The sequence below is a fragment of the Dipteris shenzhenensis genome, chromosome 31, assembly GCF_047967505.1.
Source record: "Dipteris shenzhenensis isolate YYH24624 ecotype China chromosome 31, Dip_SZ_1.0, whole genome shotgun sequence".
Taxonomy (NCBI): Eukaryota; Viridiplantae; Streptophyta; class Polypodiopsida; order Gleicheniales; family Dipteridaceae; genus Dipteris; species Dipteris shenzhenensis.
The window spans coordinates 16,451,167-16,464,922 of NC_141626.1; the positions used below are offsets into that span (position 1 = coordinate 16,451,167).

At 39.8% G+C, this 13,756-nt stretch overlaps 1 protein-coding gene across 1 annotated transcript; it reads left to right on the plus strand.

Annotated features, from left to right (window-relative positions):
• The first annotated feature begins 10,133 nt into the window (after positions 1 to 10,133).
• Positions 10,134 to 12,782, plus strand: SBPASE (sedoheptulose-bisphosphatase). Its single transcript, XM_087369808.1, has 8 exons — positions 10,134 to 10,415; positions 10,686 to 10,808; positions 10,984 to 11,169; positions 11,253 to 11,325; positions 11,425 to 11,646; positions 11,793 to 11,893; positions 11,980 to 12,051; positions 12,256 to 12,782. The coding sequence occupies exons 1-8, from the start codon at positions 10,284 to 10,286 to the stop codon at positions 12,526 to 12,528; spliced, it is 1,182 nt and encodes a 393-aa protein (XP_087225934.1). The 5' UTR covers positions 10,134 to 10,283; the 3' UTR covers positions 12,529 to 12,782.
• The last annotated feature ends 974 nt before the right edge of the window (positions 12,783 to 13,756 follow it).

The window sequence follows — 13,756 nt, forward strand, 5'->3', positions numbered from 1 at the left end:
TATTTGCCTGACTACACTTCCTTTTCTACACCTCGCTCTATGGTCCTCGCATCGTAATGCCGCCCCACCTTCCTTTCCACTCCCTCTTCCTCGAGCCCTTCACCTCCCCGACTCCCCCTATCCCGACTAGCCTACCTACATAATAACCCTCCCCTCTTACACTATGTACTTCCCCCCCCGATCTTAATGCTCCTCCTCTCACACTCCCTACGTACTACCCCCGCTCTACGCACTACCTCATGTCCCTCTACTACTGCTACTCTTGCACACAGTAGCCTGCTACACTCCCTACGGCTCTACCCACACCTCCGTCCTTGACTACCTATGCACTTACATAGCCTCTACGCAACCCCCCCGTACTCTGGCTGCCTCTGCTGCACTGTCTGCAACTGTCCACCTCCCCTTTATTGACGTTGTGCTCGAGCTCTACCCTGTGCTCTGACCTCTCTACTACCCCAAACTTGCAGTTGCACACTTTGCTCCCAATCCTCTCCACTCTTTGCTGTCCCTTCCTCCCTACCTGTGTGCGCTAGCCTCACTACTCCTTGTTGACATCATGACAGCGACCCCCTATGCATGCTCGACCTACGTGCGGTCCTCTCCATCACCTCAGGCATACAATGGACTCACAGGTCCCTCCATGCCTTCTTTACTGTTATTCCTTTTATACTATTCTTTCCTCTTTTATTTTCCACGTTACTTTCATTTTCCCCCGCCTTTTTTTCTTTAAAGTTCTTTTCTAAACATTTCTTAAACAACCACCCCCGCCCCCCCCACTTTACCCTCCCCCTTAGTAATCAATTAAAAAACACCCTTCTTCTTCTTTCCCCCCCAAAACCCCCCCACCTCCCCTCCCCTCCCTTGCTTCTATGGCCCTCTTCAATATATAAGGAAAATTTTTCATTTTTTCTTCCTCCCAAGGTTTTTCCCCCTTCTTATTCTTCTCTTAATTAGATTTACCCTTAAAATTCCTTTATTTCTTATTCATGTAAGTCTCTTATTTACTCTTATTTTTTTTGCAGTAATTATAAAAATCACAACCTTTTCTAAACCTTTTTCTAAACCCTCCGTTACCCTTAATTCCTACTGGTCTCTCCTAACCTCTTCCTTCTCACCATCTATTTTCTCATAATACTCTATTTTTTCCTTTTTAGCTTAAATTTCTCAACTAATTCGATAGTACCCATGTCTATCCCTTCCTCACACCTCCACTCCATTATCCCCATAACTCCCTTAACTACTTGTTGCATTCACACTTTTTAATAACTAGCTTTATAAGTCAACAGTCAATGTTTATTTTTATTGTGACTCCGATAACAAGGGAGGAGTGTTTATGACACCTGTCTTCCCAACCAAAGTTTAACTGGTTCTCACCATGTTTTTTCTATTGGATGGTGGTAGGTAGGTAGACTCCCCTCTTTGATAAAAGTGATGCTACCAATGACTTTTCAAAGCTTTATTGCTCGCTTTATCTCTTTTGAAAAGATTGTTCATCCTTTAATGATGTTACTTCCTCCTTTGTGGATATTTATTGCAAAGGATTTCTATTAAAACATTTCTCTTTTTTCAATCCAAATTTGTCTACTTTTGACTATGAAAGGGGTGTTGTTAATGTCTACTACACACACACACACACACACACACACACACACACACACACACACACACACACACACACACACACACACACACACACACACACACACAAAAACAAATGAAGTCATGTAGTTCATGTATATGCATGCAAATAAGCCAAATCCAACATACAGAGAAAAAATTCTAGCTTGCTTTGCCATTCACCATAAAAAATATAGGGTCATTATGGTGGGACTCCTTTGGTTCTTTTCTATGTCTATTTGACATATAATTTTTTTAAAATTCAACGATCATCAAAATAAATTTGAGAAGAAAGCATGGTAATGTTGAAGCATCAAAATAAGCCCCAAACAACACCTACATTAATAGCATTACTGATGTTAGACACTAGCCTAAAAGCCCAGAAGTTTTTATAATACTCATTTCATCACTATGGTTTGGGATGAAAAGTCATAGGAAAGATTAGGATCCCTATCTGCCCTCTATCTGTCCCATTTTTATGTATGTATATGTTAGATTAATAGTAGAAAAAATACTTTTGGACCTAATAAAATGTTTTAGGAGGTTGAAAGCGCCTTTAAAGACTAGACATTATCCTATTTATAACATGGTTCATGCTCATGAAATGCACCTTCTATTTTGAGAGTAGAGTTAGCTCCTTGCCACAAGTTAGCTGCCCCATGTATTGATTATGAACAATGACTATATCTTGACGACCTATCATAATGTGGCGATCGTTGGATTAGTTGCTATGGCTTATAGATGTTGCCTTAGTGGACTCTTTTTCCCCTTCACAAAAAGATTGTTGCATGCACATGGAACCATTTCATCCTAGATATTGTTGAATCTATCATAGTGTGGAGATTGTTGAATTAAATGCTATGGCTAGGCCTTAGTGGACTCTTTTTTCCCTTCACAAAAATATTGTTGCATGCACATGGAAGTGTTTCACTTGGAGATGCAAATATATTTGAATTTCATTAGTGTCCCTTTGCATCCTATATGTATTATATTACAAATATATGAGTAGGGTCCCTTTACATCCTATTTGTATCATATTATCATATAATTGATATGACTATGTATCATTCAATACCTTATAGGAGTCACTTTGATTTACCTTTGGCTGTGAGAAATAACATAAGATACTAACTTGGATTTGGCATTTGTGTGGCATATGCAAATCATCATACCGTTTCTTCATCTTTTATCTAATGATGGAGAGATTGCCTACATTTGCATCTCATAGTCGTTGAAAGGTATTTTACAATTGACTTAACCATGATATTACATGATACTGTAATAGTTGTTGCATAAATAGGTCTACATAATGTGCTTTGAGAGCTACCTAAGTTTTCCAATCTCAAGCAGGGGTATAGGATCATGACCATATAATGCTTTGAGAGCTACCTTAATGTGTTTGAAGATGACATTAGTGGAAAAATTGAATGACTCCATGGCATCATTTTTTTAATTTAGAAATACCACATCAAGAACATTCTTGTGGGAACTAAATGTGGAAATTTGCCATTATAGAGATGGATGCACCAGCAACTTACACTTTGCCTCAAGTTAGAAAAGATGGCTACAATGAGATGAGTGCTAAGAAATTGACATATTGATAAAATATACATGTTTGCACCCAAGTGATGACTTTTGTAGCCGAGGTATGGTCAGCAGTAGTAAGCTCAATCTATGAGGGTAAGACCCTTGTCGAATGTATGAGTCTCAAGTCATAGCTATTTGATGAGAGGTGGTAGTGCAATAAAGGATCATCTAGAGAACATTGAGTTTTTTTATGGTAGACTATTGAAAAATGCATTCACATAGTGGCTACTACTAGAGTCAAGATAATAAAATCAAATGATTTGATTAGCTTGGTGATGCAAGAAAATGGTTAATAGAAAGGGCTATTGAGGTGAAAGATGGATGACATGTAGTCTAAATGAAAGAAGCCTCAAAGGATTGCATAATACAATGATTTTAATTATATACATAAATAGAACAAGTGGAATCAAGGCGAACAATTTATGCAACATTAAACTAGCTAGCAAAAATCAAGGCAAAAGACTATAAGGGCAAACAAGAAGAAAGAGATAGGCAATGAATGAAGAAATAATATTATGTACAATTGGGAGATGCTCAATATGATTCTCTGGAAAAGTTAAACATCTTATGTGCAACAAAAGAAGGACTCATAGGACCAAAGAGGCCATACAAGGTCATGCTTATCTCTACTTGTAGCCAAATGGTTTGACAAATCTTTTGTATGGTGGACCACTATGCATGACAATAAGAGTTGTTAAAGACCTTTACTTCTACCTCCAAGGCTTCATTTGGGTGATGATAATTTACTACCAAATTACGAATTGTCCAAATGTATAAATCAAATTAATATGTGATGTCTTCTTCATGCTTAAACTTGAAATAAATCTCTTATCAATCTTATAGTGTGCAAATTAGAAGGTGAAACTTCACTTTGATGATGAGAAAGTGTCTTGTTGACAAAGATGGGATCATTGGGTATTGCATCAAAGATAGAAGCTTGTACTAGACCATAAGTTAGTATGTATCAATGATATCATACAAGTAGAAGCACACGCATTATTATGTAGCAATGATAGCACACAAGATGGCAAAACATTATAGTGTTCACGCTATCTACTGTTCTATTCATAAAATGTAATCCATGTGGAGTTTGTAGCCATATTAATTGATGTATATCCTTGGTAAGAGAGCATTCCTAGATTTGAAATCATATGAGTTGTGTGAGGAATTTGTATTCTATTATAGCTTTTATATTAGATTTGGACCTCCAATTGAACCCCTAAACAACCCCCATGACTATAAATGCCCTCTTTGGTCTTTCCACTAAATTTTGATGCTGTGACTTGAGGATTCCACATAAGAGGTTTTGGGTTGTCCATTATCAAAATTTGTTTTTACACAGCTTTTTCCTTTCTTTTTGGGTGAAAGTTGCCTTCTTCTTTGATTGATTACACTTGGAAATGCATGAGTTTTTATGTTTCACAAGATTATATGTTTCAATGTAAGATTTGGATTTGATTGCATAATGTCATTCTAATGAGCACTTAGAGTAGTGTTGATTGAGTCTGAGTTGTACAATTCTCACTGTTGTCATGCCTTTGATCTCATCGAGTAGCCTTGTGCATGCTAAGGTTGTTCATCTTCACTCATACATTATGTTGAAACAATGCACATTTATATCAAAGACTATTCTGACATTGATATAAGAAACAAAAGTTGTATAGAATTTGTCAATTAACTGTGTGAAGCTCAAACCAACACGCAGGATTTCCAGTTTTAAGGGGAAACCAACTTCCTTAAATGCAAAATATAGTAAACTTCTACTAAAGTAGTATTCTAAATCACTTAATAACAAAGGGATCAAACATAATAAGCACGCCAGATTTCATGCCATGTATATCTTAACAACAAATGCATAGAAACGATAAGAAAATAGGCAAAGAAGACACTATTTTTTACTCATTTTGAATTCAAATTTGATTCAAAATGGGAAATAAGACCACACTGATAGAGTTGGTTATTGAAAGCATCATCTTAAAAATCAATCTTTGGGACTATTCTAACTTTGATAGTTACTGACTCTAAAATGGTGACTTTGAACTCTCTATATTCCAATTTTAGGATTATTAAATAAGGAGGTTAGGCTGATGCATGGCTGATGCCTAGCACATACACCAATATTTCAAAAGTCTCGCAACTATAAATTGATTAGAAAATTATGTCGACTCACCCTACCACCATCTCCCCATATAGTGAAGTTAGTATGATGACTTAGGATGCGGTAAGTAGGCTTCTTTGCCAATAGACAATTGTTTTCTATTGTGTTTTAAAGAGTAATCAATAATAAAAACAAATTATCACCATATCTCTGCTACTTCCACCTCCTTTTAAGACATGCCTCTCTAGTCCTTGTTCAAGAGCTTTCCAACCAAAACTTCCTATGAGCATTACCACTTTTATTGGTAGATAGATCACACTACTATATCTTTCCACTTATCCGAACGCTCTATTAAAACTAGTACCATTACTTAGCTATTGATAGGAGTTTTATCCTTTGTCAACATTATCAAAATAATCACTTGTGATTCAAAGTCATATATCCAAAACTCGTAGATAAAGTCTCTAAAAAATATTATTAATCTTACTGATGTTCTTAAATGCTAGATCCATGTTTAAGTTACAACCAACTTATAAATGCATGTTATAAATGGTGGGAAAAACCAAAGTACTACATCCCCTAGTAGATCCTCATGGGTTATTATTATAAAAATGGCTTCCTTGGGTTGCACCTAGCATAAAAATTCCTAAGCCCAATAAATGTCAAGTATAGGCTTCCCATACAATGCTTAAAGGTGAAGAGCACTGCCCAAAATTTTTTGTGTTGTTTTCAAAAGGACATGTATTTATACAATATCAAGGTACAATAATCTTAAACAACTTATGCGTTTTCCCATGAAAAGAGCTAGGTAACAAATTACAAAGTATAAATTTTATCAGGTAGATCATATCCTATGATTTGTATCAATAAATAATCCAAAGCTGTATGAAAAAATTGAATTCATCCCATATTATTTATATGCATTATTAGAACGTAGGTAAAAGCTAGGGGCTATAATTGATATCTTTACTTAGGTAGAAATCAAAGTAAGGTCAAACAACTACCTAAAAATAGACAACTTTGGAGGGGACTATATAATCCCATCATTCCTATCATTGTACTATATATACATATCCCATCTAGACCTGTTTTTCTTCAACATCAATCAAGATTAGTACTTGTAAATCCATGGTTGCCTCATTTTAATCAAAAGCTAACTGGGTAGTCATCAGTGCATTTGTCCTCCATGCTCTCAAAATTTCACAAGAATACAACACAAACTATAAATGACATGACATAATAGAAAGTGTTTGGATCCTTATTTTCTCTTTACCATCTCGTAAGTGTATATTTCTTACGAGTATACATATATGCTCTTACCATGTTGAAAAGAAAATACATACATGAGGATAATGTCCTAACTGTGATCAAATACTAGTGCTTTTAGGCTTCATTTACTTTTGCATTTAGAGCAATTCCTACAATTTCTTTTCCATTTCTCTGAAGTCAAGGATTTTGGGGTTTTGAGTCCATAAGGAAGAGATGGACTATAGACTTGTTGCTCCTAGTGATACCCTTCTAATATGGCATAGCTTGAGTCAACCTTTTAAACACATAGCCACATCAAGACATTTCTAATATTGAGTAGTGGTAGTCAAGTTCATAAGCTTCAACCATCCAAAGTTAAGAGGAATTTTTGACAAGCAATATCACATCAGTCTTGCATTGACCCATATTTAATATTCCATAGAAATGCATACAAGAACATCCACATCATAAAAAACTACTCACATCTCCACAATAATAATCTTGAAACATCAATACCATAAAATGCTATCTGCAGCATTCTTTAAAAACTCAATCACTCTAAGTCTATGCAAGGTTTTCTCCCTATTAGAAGGCATTTTGAGAGCATGTTTTTTTGGAAGTATCATATTGTTTTTTAATCACATTGTCTTTACTTTCTTATAGAATCCACACAGCTCCAACATTATTGGCCAACGGCCTAAACACTATAAGAAACTACCCATAACATCATATTAATACCTCATCATTCAGGGTTTTTCTTTATTTTCTTTTTTTAAAGATAGGACTTTTCCATAACATGTAGCATTAACAAGAAAAATTTATCATCAAACAAAAAGAATGCCTCCCCAAACGAAATATTGCCATCTCCTTTAGAACATGTTTAGTTCCCTAACCATGATAGTTTTACTTGCTATTTATAGTAATTAGTTGATCCCAGTGAAAGCACACGTGAATCCAATAGTAAAAGATGCTTATCAGATAATTTTTTCTCATTTTCAATAGGATAACTACTTTCTCAAAGGAAAGCACAAACATGTTGATGTAATAGGCCATGCTACAAAACTCAGAAGTACTAGCCAAAGATGTGTAGCCTCAAGTCCTTTTGCTACTTGAGCATACTTTGATGCTTGTCATGTTCAAGAAAACCCATAGCCTAGTTGAATATCCCAAAGTTAGTCTTACCTCTTACCACCACACCTTAATGCCGAATATTGCAGTGAAGACTAAGTAAAGTTTGCATTTGAAGAGGTTACCAAGAAGCGATTTTGCAATGCCTTACTGGAAGAGATGAAAAAACTCATTTGACAAGACCTTTAATGTTTGTGCAAGAAGAGAATTTGGAATGTGTTTCTACTCCCTCTACCCTTGCTATGGCTAAACCCTCTTGTGGGCCAGTTGCCTCTACAGGCTCAAATGTGAAGGGAGACCCAATAATTTCATTGGCAAGTCTGATATCACACCCTTTAGGCTTGAAAGGTAAATTGAGAAGGTGGAGTAAGGATTATATGGGAGATTGTTTTGGTGGTGAGGGGTAAAATCTTGTCTAAGCTCCCATAAGCAATGAGGGTCCACACTTCAGGTGGTGTCGAATACATAAGGTGGGGGAAAAGAGTTCTCCATGAGGTGCTTGGTGGGTCTAAGAGCAGCTCTCTACACTGTTGCTAGCATATGGGGACAGAATAGTTGCCTGCTGATTGGGTAGCCATCCTTTGTGCTTAAAAAACATCCCTACATGTCTTGAGATCCATGGTGGCAGTGGCTTCACCGAGTGGCACCACCTCCAATAGTTCACAAAGCTCCACAAAGCTCATTGTTAAATGGTCACCAAGAGAGACTCATGGTTTCTAATAGTGTAAATCACTTGCTACCCGAGTCTGGCATTCCAAGTCTAGGTTGGAATTGTGGACACTATGCTGGCTAGCTCTGAATGCTCACCCAGCCCAGCCCCTACGTGGGGCATCAAAAATTGCTTACTATTAGAGCTAGGTGAGCACCACTAGGAGAGATGGGGAGCCCTTCTAAGAACATGGTAATGTCGGCCCCTACTCTACTTTACAAATCAAGCAAAGTGGTTCAAAAGAAAGGGGGAAGTAGTTCGTCTAACAGAGGGAAATGTATCCTGTTCTTGAGAGTAAGGGCTCTCTTGGAGAAGGATGGCCTTTAGAAGATTAGAGCTCCTTTACTCAATTAACTGCACTGCAACTCTAGCAACATATTGAATGGAAGAAATTTGTTGCTTGCAAAATCCAAGCTGGAGCCAACTTGTGATACCTAGAAGCAGTTCAACGAAGTAGGGGCCATGTGTGACCATGCCCTAAGTGCCACACATAGAAAGTCAGCCCTCAAAAACAAAACAAGAGTGCACAAGTGCATGTGGGTACTACCTCTTAGTATAGTCATAAAGTGAGCACTTTTGAATGCAAAAAAGAAAGCAAACAATTTTTTAAAAAGCCTCATTAGGCTATTAAAAAACAATTTTTTCTACAATTTTAAACATGAAAATTCATTTTTATAAAAATTACATGTGGAAATTTAGACTAGGAGTTTCAATCCTTGACTATATAGCACTGCCTCCTTACATTGACTATATGGCACTGCCTCCTTACATTGCCTTCAAGGAGGCAATGCTAACTAAATATTATCCATGTGTCTTTGAAGGGTGAAAATCTTAAAGGGAGTAAGGAGGCAATGCTAACACATGTAATTCATGTGTGTCTTCCTTCAAGGAGGCAATGCTAACAAATGTAATCCGTGTGTCTTCTAAGGGTGAAAGGCTTAATCAAGGAAGTAAGGAGGCAATGCTAGCAAAGGGTGAAAGGCTTGAAAGGAGGGACTTTATCTAAAAGGAGTTTCCATACTCCACTCTTACAGTGTTTCGAAGGAGGTTGTGCCAGGAAATGTAAGCCACCTGATAACTTGGCCAATACTATAGAGTTTTATGAAACTCTAAAATCCTATGAAGTCATGTGGCACCTTCTAAGTTGTGAGATCAACTGGCCTATTATTAGCTACTTACAATATACTTAGAGCATGTTCCCGCACATCGCTCGGCTCCACCCAGTGGCCGGTAAGATGCTATGCCCAGTAGAAGTGGATTGTGTTCCCGCATGCCCAGAAAGGCCTGCCACTGTCCATGTTTGTCAGCACACCACCGGAGAGGGAACTTACAACCGCAGGTTGCCCAACGAACTGCTACCCTCATCACTAGCCTCTGCTCAGTCGCATTGAAGTTGAGGCTATTCCACCGACTGGAGCAGGTTTGTTCGAGTGCTGGCACCGCAAAGCTTGGAGGGAGGGTAGAAAAATCCGTTGGCACAGCAACGGCTGGGTAGAGCGGTGCTCGAAGCGGGAGTGGGGGTGAGGCAGGCATTCATTGTGGGGGAACCCTCATGGCGTTGGCAAGCAGAACGCAGGAATATGCTCTAAGGAGGTGGACAAGCATTCTAGGTGGGAAGGGTGAAAGGCATGAAGGGAGGGAGGGACTTTATCCAAGAGGGAGTCCAAGGTGGAAATATTGTTGGATGGGGGAATGCCACGCAACTTTGGATAGAAGGCAAATGGCTAGCTCTCTCCTCCTCCTCACGTTGCCCCTCCCATACACTCACCACCCATCCCTTCCCTTGCCTCTCATACCTCTCCTCCTCTCCTCTCTCACCCTTCTCCTCTCCCTTCATCTTCTTTACCAATCGTCCTTACTCCTTCCCACTTTCGCCTTCCTTTTCTGCTTCCCATAATGGACTCCATCTCCATGGCTGCTGCCACCTCAACCGTTGCCGCCCCCTGTGCCTCGTCTTCCTCCCAGAATGTCTCCCGGCTGGCTGCCTCTCGTGCAGTTGCTAGGCCTTCCTCTCCCAAGATGGCTTCTGTGAGTAAAATAACGTTTCCATTCTGCTGTAGCTTGCTCTATGTCTGTGTGGGAGGGTGGGCGGTGTGTGTGTGTGGCTGTCTCCAGGAATGCGTGCGTGCGTGCGTGTGTGTGTGTGAGTGACTGTGAGTGAGAGAGAGAGAGAGAGAGAGAGAGAGAGAGAGAGAGAGATTTCTCTATCATGTACTGCCTCGTATTGCCAAATTGAGCATCAGGTTGTCCACCGCTTTTGCCCCCATTCTTGTTTAAATAGCTTCTCTTTCCCTGCAGATGCGGTCCTCTAGCGCTTTCTCTGGCCAACGTTTGGATTCTCCCTCTCTCTTTAAGAAAGCCCAATCTGCCTCTGCCACCGTTGGGAAGGCCCTTACTAGAGCCGAGCTTGGAGACACCTTGGTGAGTCCCAGCTCACCTTACGAAGCATGAATCTCCCTTCACTCCACACGCTGTCTATCCATTCTTGCGCCATGTGCTCGATAATGTGAGGGTTCAATCAATGCAACGGTCACATATGCTGGGAATTGTTGCATATCTTAAAGAGTGTAGAGTGACTTGTAACGAGTGTTGCCAGGAAGAGTTTTTGGGCAAAGCTACTAAGGACAAGTCACTTGCGAGACTGATGATGTGCATGGGTGAGGCCATCCGAACAATTGCATTCAAAGTCCGCACAGCATCTTGTGGAGCTACAGCTTGCATCAACACTTTTGGTGATGAGCAGCTGGCGGTCGATCTTCTAGCGAATAAGCTCTTATTCGAGGTACTTGCAACACACCTTTGTATCTCGGATGAATGCTGAGAAAGAATCTCAGATGATCACTTACTTATTATGTTACTGCACAGGCACTCAAGTATTCTCATGTTTGCAAGTGGGCATGCTCTGAGGAAGATCCTACCCCTCTCGACATGGAAGGCGGTAAGATTCATGTTAAATTGCATCTCTTAAATGAAGTCCTGCTGCTTTTCCTTTGCTTCGGACCAGATTATCAGATAAGATCATTTTGTGGTTCTGCAGAGGGTTTTAGCGTTGCATTTGATCCGTTGGATGGATCAAGCATCGTGGACACCAACTTCACGGTTGGAACCATTTTCGGGGTGTGGCCTGGCGATAAATTGACTGGAATCACCGGAAATGATCAAGCTGCAGCAGCCATGGGGATCTATGGGCCTCGTACTACTTATGTTCTGGCATTGAAAGATGCACCAGGAACACATGAGTTCCTCCTCATGGATGATGGTAGAGCCTGATTATTCATGATTGTTCACTCGCAGTTGTGTGTCTCTCTCATGATCACGACTCACACATTTGGACATCTCTGCTACCAAGGTTCTTCCGCTACTCACTTGTATTTCTCATCCTCTGCGGCGAATCATGGCTCGCAGGGAAGTGGCTACACGTGAAAGAAACGACTGAAATTGGCGAGGGAAAGCTTTTCTCGCCCGGGAACTTGCGTGCAACCTTCGACAACCCAGAGTATGAGAAGGTACGCTTGGCCATTCCCATTCAAACTCTACAGCCGTCTTTGCATCGTAGACTATCTAATTGACCGCCTGCTGAATGGATCCACAGCTTATCAACTATTACGTGGGCGAGAAGTACACGTTAAGGTACACCGGAGGCATGGTGCCCGATGTGAATCAGGTAACGAAAACTAGAAAGTAATAGAGGTTGGCATTGCAAACTAAATCATTCATCTGTGATCAACTGGCCGATGGCTCTTCAGTTTGTAGAATGGGATGCAGTTTCCCCTCATGCTACAAGAACCCACCAGTGCATTCATACTTGTATGCATAATCTGTAACCGTTTTCACAGATTCCAGGCGTAATTTCTTACTGCTTTTGCAGATTATAGTGAAGGAGAAAGGCATTTTCACGAATGTAATTTCGCCAACCACCAAGGCAAAGCTGCGGCTCCTGTTCGAGGTGGCGCCTCTGGGGCTATTAATAGAGAAAGCCGGAGGGTACAGCAGCGACGGCAAGCAATCTGTGCTGGACAAGGTAATCATTGGGACCGATGATCGGACGCAGGTGGCCTATGGATCCAAGAACGAGATCATCAGATTTGAGGAAACTCTCTACGGATCATCAAGGCTCGCCAAGGTTGCAGCAACCGTCTAAATCTTCATCACAAATCATGTGATACATCGATCCAGCCTGTACTATACTATGGAGAGTGTTCAGCGTAAGCTTAAGCTTCTTCTCAAATTATCATCATCTTAGCCAAGCCCAGTTACGCCTTCCTCTCATTAATTTTGAAGCTTTACCTTCTTCCCCTGTTTTGTATAATGATCCTTCTTCTTGCTCATCTTTGAGTCCATGCAATGAACGAAGAAAAAATTCCTTTGGCCGGTGGTTTCGATACTCTTCAATCAGTAGGCTACACTTGGCCCTCTTACCATTTGATATATACCTTTAAAGGCCTCAAAGCTAGACAACAACATACGGATAAACTTACTGGCTCATAATTTGACGAAAAGTGGATAGGGAAAAATGAAAGTTATGGTCTTAGACATTAAACTTCCATCCTTCATGAGGCATGAGAGATTAAGATCGGTTCTAAAACCGATTTTGAGCTTTTATCATTCACCATGCATGACAGTTCAGATCGGTTTTAAAACCAATCTTGAACTTTCATCCTCCATCGAGCATGAGAGACAAAGATCGGCTTTCAAACCAATCTTGTACTTTTGGCTCCCAATTAGCATGTTAATAAGAGAGAGAGAGAGAGAGAGAGAGATGAATTATATAAATGATGATGTTGGACACATGAACATTCTGTACGCACACACTGAGAGAGAGAGAGAGAGAGAGAGACAGAGAGAGAGAGAAAGAGAGAGATGAATTATATAAGATGATGATGTTGGACACAATGTCATGAACATTCTGTAGAGAATATGCTCAACATTAGTGATATGGTAGAACTTAGTATTAGTGACACTGTTGTTGCACACGGCACACTATTCAACAATGATGCAAGTGGCTTGTGTTAGGATGTGCAAATTGGGTCTTCATGTGTATTTGTGTTAGTGGCTTGTGTCAGGGTGTGCAAATTGGGTCTTCATGTGTATCTGTGTTAGTCGATGTTTGTTTTGATGTAGACATTGAACTTCCTTTTCCAACAACGGATACATGCAAACTTAGAGATGCAGTGGGAAGCACTATAAGGAGTGACAGGAAAGACTTAAAGATTTATGATAAAAATAACATTGCAGAGAAGATCGACATGCATGAACATAATGTCAGTGTGCAACTTCACAAATTAGATGGATATGATGTAGAGGAGACACGGAGAGAGCAAAAAGTTCTTCTATGGGTTAAGAATAAGACACAAACACCTCATACAGGG